At 34.7% G+C, this 10193-nt stretch overlaps 3 protein-coding genes across 3 annotated transcripts; 2 read left to right on the top strand and 1 right to left on the bottom strand.

The window, feature by feature from the left end:
- Positions 1 to 248: 248 nt before the first annotated feature.
- Positions 249 to 1430, top strand: LOC114937322 (uncharacterized). The gene is made up of 2 exons (XM_029310748.1): positions 249 to 475; positions 623 to 1430. Exons 1-2 carry the CDS (start codon positions 249 to 251, stop codon positions 1428 to 1430), a joined length of 1035 nt encoding a protein of 344 aa, XP_029166581.1.
- A 1159-nt stretch (positions 1431 to 2589) lies between these two features.
- Positions 2590 to 3633, top strand: LOC114937323 (uncharacterized). Its single transcript, XM_029310749.1, has one exon. It carries the CDS (start codon positions 2590 to 2592, stop codon positions 3631 to 3633), a length of 1044 nt encoding a protein of 347 aa, XP_029166582.1.
- A 1714-nt stretch (positions 3634 to 5347) lies between these two features.
- LOC114937324 (uncharacterized) lies at positions 5348 to 6538 on the bottom strand. Its single transcript, XM_029310750.1, has one exon. It carries the CDS (start codon positions 6536 to 6538, stop codon positions 5348 to 5350), a length of 1191 nt encoding a protein of 396 aa, XP_029166583.1.
- Between the last annotated feature and the right edge of the window lie 3655 nt (positions 6539 to 10193).

Below are 10193 nucleotides of genomic sequence, written 5' to 3'. Positions count from 1 at the left end.
TTATACCCTGCTCCGTTGTTTTTTCGTACCCGACCTGTATTAGTATCTCAGACACACACATCTTAAGTATTTTATGGTACAAGCGAGATTTCATTTTTCCTCCTGAAGGGCTGTGAAAACTTGGCGAAGAAGGGGCAGAGTAAAGGGTATTTTTTCTCTCAAATTTAGAATCCCCAGAAATGAAATGTACAGAGTGTGGGTCTAATGAAATAGAAGTGAATAATTCGGAGGGTAACTCATATTGTAAGATGTGTGGTACAATTCAAGAAGAGAGTAGAATAGTTTCAAGTTTAAACTTTGTGGAGGACAATGGAAATTCGCAATTGACAGGTCAGATGATAAGAATGTCTGACACTTACAACAAGGTTGGAAAGGTGTTTATAGCATCAAACAACTTTTATGTAAGGAATACCATTACCTCTGTTTGTACTTCTCTGGGTTTGAGATCTGATTACTCTGAAGCTGCTTTTAGATGGTACAAACTCTCTCTCCAGTACAACCTAAGCAAGGGAAAGTCAATTCTCTATACACTCTCTGCTTGTATTTACATTGTTTGTAGACAAGAAAGAACACCTCACATGTTGATAGATTTCTCAGTTTTGTTAAAAATTGACGTTTTCAGGATAGGGAGAGTTTATATGAAGATATCTCAATTGCTCAATCTTAAAATGCCAATCCTAGATCCGTCCCTCTATCTTCCGAGATTTGTTAGCAAATTAAAACTCGGGAATGAGGCTTTGAACCTTTCTATGAGGATCATTAGTAGAATGAAGAGAGATTGGATTGTGGTGGGAAGAAGGCCCAATAACTTGTGTGGAGCTGCTTTAGTTCTGTCAAGTAGAATATTAAAGGATGAGAGAGGTATTTCAGACGTAGCTAGAGTGGTACATGTAAGCATTAACACCATAAACAAGAGACTTAAAGAGATGGGCGAAACAGAAAGTGCCAATCTTACTTTAAATGATTTTAATGTTGTTTGGCTGGAAAGAGAGTGTGATCCACCCATTTTGAAGATAAATTCGCTTAAAATAGGCACTCCACCACCTAGCATTAATGACCATTTGGAAGAAGGTGTTTTAACACCAGAAGAGGATGAAATGCTCCATCTTCCAGTAGATATGAAAGGGATAGTCACACCTTCGACTTCTTCTCGCAAAGAAGAGGATACTTTCCCACTCTCGTTGGAGGAAGAGAGTGAATTAGGTGAGTATATTCTGAGCAGGGATGAATATGAAAAAAAGGAAATTCTTTGGGATGAGATGTATGGAGACTATTTAAAGGATAAGGAGAACAGAGTGACTATACCACGCAAGCCACAAACTAAGAAAAGAAGGAAGGAATTCAACACGGTAGAAGATGCTCTTAGGAGTGTTGTAAAAGAGAAATCAACCAAAATAAATTACGGTCTAATTGAGAACCTCTTCTCCTAGGGGTTAGCATAGCAAGACTGTTCCATAATTAAATCTTTTTAAAATTTATAACACTAGTGTTGTAACGACAGGGAGAGGCAGGTCATCTAAGGTTGGTCGTTCTCTTTTTATCTAAATTTCTATAATTGGTAATTTTGATGGCTTTTAAAGGAGAGAAAGTGATAATAAAACACAAAATGTTAGAATGATGAAAGATAAGGAGATAGATACAAAGAGAGATAAAATAAAGCCATAAAATGAAGAAGAATGATATTACAACCAAAATAAATAAAGAGTTGGATGATTTACAAGGGAAGATGAAGGATACCATAAGAGGAGAGGAGGAAAGAGGTGCTGGATTACAAGACTTGAATAAGAGGACAGATACCTTGGAACAGAGATCTGCAATGTTCCAAAGAAGGGCTTCTGAGACTCGACAGAGATTGTGGTGGAGGAGCTTTAAGTGGTATGCTGTAGTTGGTGTTATCGTCTTTATAATTCTATTTTTTATTTACAGGGCCATAGCCAAGTAATCGAAAAGGAAAATTTTAAAATAGAAGTTGGTACTAAGGCATGAGATACAGAGATAGATCTTTCTCATTACTTTAATTAAAATTTTAATATCTCTCTAAAAGAGTCTTTAGTACTTTCTTTTTCAGTTCAAAATCAACTCTCTTTGCTATCAAAGCCAGCCTGGGAGATACCTCACAGTGAAATATCCCCCCTAAGAACGTGTCACACTTACCCTTTAAAAGGACCTTTTCTATTAAATGGTGAACCCTCTCAAAATCAATCAAATAATCCTCTGATCTTAGAATATTCCTTCCCTTTAGTGTTGATATATCCTCTCTCTTTGATAAGAGTCTTTCAATTCTCCTTTTGTTTCTTTTCAGTCTTCTAATCAAAGATTCTTTGGACAGAATAGCTTTGCTTATCTTGTTGTTATTTCCCACGGTATCTGTGTATTCCATGTATTTAACTATCTCAAAGATTATTTGATTATTCATTTGATCCTGTTTTCCTATTCCTATCTTTTTAACAAAAACACTTCTCCTTTTTCCGTTTTATAGCTGTATTCTATCTCTTACTGGTTGATCTATCATTCTATCAAAACATTTCTTGTCCCACATCTACCAAATCCAATCTTTAGAGATGGTTCAAAAAGTATGTCCCACCCCAAATGGTGGTGAGAAGAGGTTCTGGCTACATAAAGAAGAGAAAATTGGGAGAGGGGACATACGCTACGATATATCTAGCAGATGAGATAGAGCTATATAAGGATAGCGAATTTAAAGTACTAAAAGATTATGAAGTGGATCCTAAGGAATTAACTAAACCTAAAGATAGTCCAGAGAATGATACAGAAAGCGCATCACCACTCCTAGGTCAAAAAGAGAGGTATCGTAAAGCTATAAGACAGGTAGCAATCAAAAAAATAAAAAAAACTAGATACAGCATGGGAATAGAGGTAAGTGCCATAAGAGAGATACAATCTCTAAAGAAAGTGAGGAGTGATTTTGTGATACAACTTTTTGATATTTTCTGCTATAAAGGAACTCTACATTTAGTTTTGGAATATTTGGAGAGTAACTTGGAAGAAGTAATAAAAGATAAAAGAGTGATTATCATGCCAGGAGATGTGAAATCTTGGATTTTAATGATATTGAAGGGTTTGTACGCTTGTCACAGAAAGTTTTTAATTCACAGAGACATAAAACCAAATAATATTTTAATAAACAGTAAGGGAATAGTCAAATTAGCTGATTTTGGATTGGCTAGAGATTTGGGTGTGGGTGATATGACCCCTGAGGTAATAACTAGGTGGTATAGACCACCGGAATTACTTTTTGGTTCAAAGTTGTATTCATTCTCGGTGGATATGTGGTCTTTGGGATGTGTCTTTGCTGAACTCTTCCTCAGGACCCCTTATTTCCCGGGTGAGGATGACTTTAAACAGCTAGACTTAATTTTCAGGGGATTAGGAACACCGAATGAGGTAGTATGGCCGGGAATAGCAACCCTTCCCTCATTCATCAAATATCCTGTATATCCCCCACCACCGCTAAAGTCTCTTTTTACAGCTGTCTCAGATGATGCACTGGATCTCCTTTCCAAAATGTTGGTCTATGATCCTTCCAGGAGAATCACTCCTTTAAATGCCATAAAGCACCCTTATTTCATAAATCTACCAAGACCTACACAAAGTGGTAAATTCTCACTTTGAACTCTTTCTCAAAAATTAAAATATTACTCTAAAACAAGTTAATACCATCTTGTAATACTTTGTGTGACTTTTCCTAACAATTCTTTAAAGTTCCCTAATTCTGAAACATTTTGAAGTATAAAAAGAAAGGCATGAAGAAGGGGTGAAATGGTTGAAGAGTTGAAAGAAATGAGAAGCGAGGGAAATGAATATTTCAAGAAAGGGGAATATAATAAAGCCATAGAGGTATATCTTAGAGTAAGAAAGGTTGGATTGGATATACTAAATACCCACAGTCAGAGTGTAGAGAAGGATATAACAGAAAATCTGAATTTACAAAAAGATGTGGAGGTGGGTGATCCAAAGAGTACCACTAATAGACCAATGATTCTCCCTGAAATAAAGAGAGAGATGTCCCTGTTATCATTCAACATTTCTCTTTCTTATTTTAAATTGAGGAAATATGAAGATTCGATTTTTTATTCCAAAGAATCGAGCTATTTTGAGAGGTTGGATAGGTCTCTTGCCAAATGTTCTGTCTCTTGTTTAAAGTTAGGGTTGTACCAGGAAGGAATGAGAATTTATAATTCACTGGAAGAGAAAACTAAATTTAATGATCTAAACATTGCCATTTCTCAAACCAAATGTAACGAAATGGAAGAGATCTACAGATCTATCTCTAAGGGCTTACCAAAGGATGTAAATGTAGATGAAGAATTAGCAAGGGAGTGTATCTTAAAATTTGCCAAAAAGGAGACCGTTCCTACAGAGCGTATTTTAGAGATACTTAGAATGGGATATTCGGTTCTAAGTAACTTGGACAATTTAATACACGTAGAGATAGAGGGGGAGGAGGAGATACTTGTGTTCGGTGATACCCACGGACAGTTCATAGATCTTCTTTGTATTTTGTGTAAAATTGGCAATAGAATGCTACCAAAAAGTGGTTCCTTGATAGATCTGTCAAAAAAGTACGTTTTCAACGGAGATTTTGTAGACAGGGGAGAATTCTCCCTAGAAAACTTCACTTTCTTCCTGCTCCTTAAAATCTTGTATCCAAGAAATGTTTTTCTGAATAGAGGGAATCACGAGTTCAGTGAGATGAACAGGGTTATGGGGTTCTATGAGGAATTAAAGAAAAAGTATCCTTTTTCTTATGAATCTCTCTTTACCTGTTTCAATTTGGTATTTTCGGTCCTCCCTTTGGTAACTCTTCTTGATAGTAAGATTTTTATAACACATGGTGGACTACCTGAAGACTTGATTTCATTGGAAGAGATACAGTCTCTGAATAGAAAGAAAATTAGAAATTGTGACTATAATAAGATTTTGGAAGGATTGATGTGGTCAGATCCAGCTGAGATTGAAGAAACTCTTCCTAGTAAAAGGGGAGTAGGGGTGATATTTGGTAAGGAGGTAACTAAAAGGTTTATGGACAAGAATGGGCTAGAATTGATAATAAGAAGCCATGAGTATATAAAGAATGGAATTAAATTAAACCATGAAAATAGGGTTATAACAATATTCTCAGCACCAAATTATTGTAATGAGATAGGACCTGCCTCTTACCTTTTAATCAATAAATCAGAGAATGGAAAATTAAATTGTGTTAACAAAGAATTTGATGTGTACTACAAGGAGGATTTAGAATTTATGGGTAATATACAATCTATGAATCCTTGCTGAGGGTTTTAGACCGTGACAAAATAAAAAATTTTACTTCTGCTTTTTCCTTTTAAGCACAGATTTTGCTTCTATTTAGAAAGGCTTTAATTCTCGGTACAAGGAGTTTTCTGGAAAGTTCTACAGGTGCTCTAAAGTAAGAAAGACCCTTATAATTTACCAGCTCAAAAAGGTTCTCCTTAGAAAAGATAGTGAGATATGGAAGATTTAGAATGATGTAATGCCTCTTCTTCTTCAATTTACAACCAACAATTAGAAAGTCAATTCCCATGTCCTCCTTGAAGCTTTGTAGCTGGCTAAGGAGGACAGTTCCTATTTTATCTTGTTTTACACCCTTGGAACCCTTCCCTTCCCTTTCTATCCACACCTCAAAGTCGTACTTAACGGTTGAACACCCGAACCTCATCTCGTTAAAAAGGTAATTCTTATAATCTTTTTGTAGGATTATCTCTGTTGGGTATTCTTTATCATTACTTCTGGCTTTCTTCATCCCTCTCAGATTCTTCCTAAGCTCCTTGTTACTAATACTAGCTCTCTTTTTAAGCTTCTTATACTCCAGATAATCAAAAATGCTCGTTCTTCTCTTTAAAAACCTCGTATCTGTAAGTATTGGTATTAAAAGTAGTTGAGCTATACAACTACACAGTGTCTCTTTCATTTTCTTTTCAGCTTTACTCAAACTCTCTTTAGTACTCTTCACACAGTGATGCTTTCTACTCAAATCCTTTCCCAAATATTTAGAAACCAAAGTAGTGGCTGATCCTACATCTATGTCTATATAAATCCTCTTAACATTGTAAATGTGGTCTTCTAGTTTGTGGTGATCTATGATAAGTTCGATCTCATTAAATATCATTTCTGGGACAGGGTCATTGTGGTCTGTTAGATGTAATGTTATTTTCTTACTTTCTAAGAAGTATTTACCATCCTTTGTTAGAAAATAGGATCCTAAGATTCTAGCTCTAGGTGAGAATTGCCCCATAGGTCTTTCAAAGAAAATTAAATCGTCCACTTCTATTCCAAATTTGTTACACACCCACATCAGCTCTCCTTTGCATATAAAAACCTCTTTTTTCATATTTACCACGTGAATTACCTCCTCAGCATATCCAACTACCAGAGAGGAGATAAAGCTATCTAAGTCACATCCCTCATTCCCAATACAAATGGATATTTCACCATGAACTATCTTTTTCCTATTGCTCTCAAAATACTTCTTGAAGCTTTTCTTCAATAAATCCATTCTTAGTCTGTAAAAGGGCTTTATTTAAATCTTTGGTGCATTATCACTCAGAGATCGGATCATCTCTAAGAGTAGCCTTCGGAAGTGTTAAATTAAAATTTAATTTAGAAAACAAAAGAAGAAAAATGGAAATTTCATAAATTATCCCTTTATTTCACGCTACTGCTAAAGGATAAAAGAACTCACTCTTCTTTATCTTTCTTACCCTCCTTTACCTCACCTAAGGGTTTAAGAGACTCACTAGAAGCTAAAGAGTATAAAGTATAGAAAAGTACCTCCTCACTACCTGCTTTCTTATCATCACTGGTAGGGCATTTCACCTCAGATAATTTCTTGCAAGATAACTTGTCACTGCTGTCCTTATCCTTAATGCAAGAGTAAACAGTTACCTTATCACTATCTCTCTTAATAACAACACCAGACCCATTCTTATCTTTAGTATCATTCAATCCCTTCTCAATGGCACTAGAAAGTCTGCTAACGCTATCAATCAAACCCTTATTTCCAAAAAGACCAATCCATTTGGAGAAAAATCCCAATTTTATGATCTTCTGAATATCTCCAATCCTATCAGGGTATATCCTTTGGGAAGAATCACTTACAATTCCATTATCCAATCCTTCTATCACCACCTTATGATCACCCTCTTTTTTGCCAGAAAGAACCTCTTCAAACTTCTTTTTGTCATCATCTCCCACGTCGATGAAAAACATCTTTGGTACAACCTTATCTTTGTCATCACCTTTAGTCTCCTTAACATAACCTAGCCCAATATAAGTCTTCTTGATAATCGCCATAACCGGATGTGAGGAATTATCTTTATATACTTTCTTTATACGAGAAAACAACTCCCCATTTAACTTGCTTCTACCCTTCGAACCTACTACTACAGCAACACCAAATGCTACTAAACCTAACAGGACAGAAAGTCCTATAACCAACATGTAAATCTTCTTGCTCTTCCTTTCACTTGACATTCTTCTACGAGGGGTTAAAATTTTTCTTTCTTTTAAATTTTCAAAAAAAATTTTAACAGGTTCTATATCAAATGAAAATGAAATTAATCAATTCTTAAAAAGTAATATCTCTGTAGAATAGATGAAATAAACATACATTTTACCTTTACTGATTTTTTTGGTGTTAAAATTTAATCTACCGCGATTTTACATCACTGATGTAATGATTTTTAAATTAATGAAATGAAAAATGGAGGGAAAGTTGGAAGAGTGGTTGTTTTAGTTAAAGAGATCTTGAAAGGTTAATTTTTATTTAAATGGAATGGAATATCACTTTTTCTCTTGAGGTGATTCTGTAGGTGTGGTAGGTCCTTGAGGTGAAGTGAGGACAGGATTAGCAGTAGGAAGAGATGTACTACCATCACTAGGAACTGATGTTGGGACAGGGTTTGGTATACTATTTTGCTGTAATGGTGCAGGTTGAGATGGTACCACCATCATTCCACCTTGTGGTGGATTAGCAGTGGAAGAAGTGGGTTGTGTATTACCTTGTTGGGATGGTGCAGGTTGAGGTGGTGAGAAGGGATTTGGAGCTTTTTCTAAAACATCTCGAACTAGTGGAAAGGCAGTTGATGCTAAGAATACGGGTGCTAATGTGTTACCAAATCCAAGCAAGTAAAATAAGTAGAAAAGAATCATTTAAATAAAAATAAATTTCTGTATTTATTATTTAATACTCCTTTAATATTAGGAGATGTTATGATCTAAATACCACCCACACCCTTTAAGTCAACAAAATTTTACCCTTTTTGGTAACAAGCCAATTCCAAAGGTTATAGACCCCTTCTTTGAAATTCAATTGGTCATTTTTAAAACACCCTTTTTATTGTCAACCTTTCAATGGTACATTTTAATGTTCTTGTTAGAGTCTGTTAATACTACCACATCCTCTAGATTGGTGAGTTTTGTTATTTTATTATCTACCACCCACTCTTTGTGTACGGTAGAGATACCGGGTGTAGAGATACAAACCCTACCCTCTGATGAGTAGCTAAATAAAAAGTCTTTACAACTCTTCACGTACTGGATTGTGTCACAGTGAGATAGAATTACACCATTTCTTACTAAGTTTCTCATATCCCATGAGAAAATACAGTTCCCAGTATTACCAGTGGATATTTCATATCCACTCTCCATAAATACACCTAAAAGTGGATTAGAATCAAATCTCATAATTACACTCATTGATCTAAGATCAATAATCTCACAGTACTTACTTACTACCATTATTAAACTACCATCTCTATGGATATCTAAATACTTTATTTCTTTTTCCTGTTCTATCTCCAAAACATTCTTGTTAGCAGTAATATCATGGAGTATTAACTCTCTCTCTAAACCTGAAAACAAGAAATATCCTAACTCTCCTTGAAAGGAAACCTTCTTGATGTTTTTATCGTTTTTAAATATTAAGGTATGGTCACTGGTACCACTCTCCCTAATGCCACCCTTATAGATACTACCATCATATCCAATATAAAAAATAGAACTATCCTTCAGAAATATCTCAATTATAGGAGAGCTACCACTCTTTAACTTGAAACTCTGAATGACATCACTTGGTTTAGTCTTGTAATTTTCTCCCCTGGTATAGCTATACTCTCCTATTGTACCATCAACGGAACCATAGAATACCATCTTTTCATTCATTGCTAGAGAGGTGATACTTCTAAACTTAAAACTTTGAATTGCTCTCAATTTAAGATTAGAGTATTTGTCAATTAGAGTCATTTTATTGCTATATATCTCTCTTATATTTCCTTCCATCTCTCTGTCTCTCTCCAACCTAAAAGTGGAACTTTCAATTGAAAATTTCTTGATTTTAGCTTTAAACTCCTTGAAATCCATCCTTAGGGATTGGATTAAAAGGTGAATATCACACCATCTCATCCCATTCTTCTAAAATTCTCTTCTTTTCCTCCTTGGATAGATTTATGGATATAAAAATGTTATCTAATCTTTTAATAACACCGTGGTCATAAAACTCTACTAGTAACACATTTAAAGACTCAACTTTGTTAATTAAGAATCTTTTATTGACTCTCTCTGCTATATCACAGAGAGATACTTTCTTGGAATCTAAGGAATTCTCTAAAATGAATTTAAAGATCATTTTTGATCTATTAGAGACATTTCTTACTATACTAAAGGTATTATCCAATTTATTGGATCTGGTAAATAGTGAAATATCAATTATCTCCTCTTCGTAAGGTTCATAAGTGGTCATATCCCTATAAATAAAATTAAAACTTTTAATGTCACTTAAAGTGCATTTGAAGGTTGGGTCTTCTAAGGTACCAATCACCTGAAAGGAACTTTTACCTTTAAAAATTGAAAGGTCTTCAAAATCAAAGTTTATAAAGGTGAAGCTTAACCTTAAATTCTCCCTTCCCAGAAAAGAGTGTAAATTATCAATAAACTCAAAGGAATGGTACCTTTTTATAGCTTTAATCTCTAAATTACATCTATCTTTTGTTAGTTTACTATTAATGGCTTTGTCTGTGCATAGACTGGTGAAGATCTCATTCAAATTCTCTCTTATAAATGAAATTATTTCGTTGATTTTAAGCAATTTACAGTTTAGAAGTGTAGAATTGGGAAATAGCTTTTTTAATATCCTTTGCTTGCATCCGTAGCCA

This window comes from Nylanderia fulva, unplaced genomic scaffold (assembly GCF_048542155.1).
Source record: "Nylanderia fulva isolate GAGA-0341 unplaced genomic scaffold, ASM4854215v1 Scaffold108, whole genome shotgun sequence".
Taxonomy (NCBI): Eukaryota; Metazoa; Arthropoda; class Insecta; order Hymenoptera; family Formicidae; genus Nylanderia; species Nylanderia fulva.
Note: the sequence above shows the minus strand (reverse complement) of the source record. Positions and strands in the feature narration are given on the sequence as shown.

Excerpts from the sequence above, each read along its gene's own strand:
- LOC114937322 (XM_029310748.1), top strand. The coding sequence starts at position 249 with ATGTGTGGTACAATTCAAGAAGAGAGTAGAATAGTTTCAAGTTTAAAC. Across the intron at positions 476-622 it reads TCTGAAGCTGCTTTTAGATG|GATAGGGAGAGTTTATATGA; the intron begins GTACAAACTCTC and ends TGACGTTTTCAG.
- LOC114937323 (XM_029310749.1), top strand. The coding sequence starts at position 2,590 with ATGGTGGTGAGAAGAGGTTCTGGCTACATAAAGAAGAGAAAATTGGGA.
- LOC114937324 (XM_029310750.1), bottom strand. The coding sequence starts at position 6,538 with ATGGATTTATTGAAGAAAAGCTTCAAGAAGTATTTTGAGAGCAATAGG.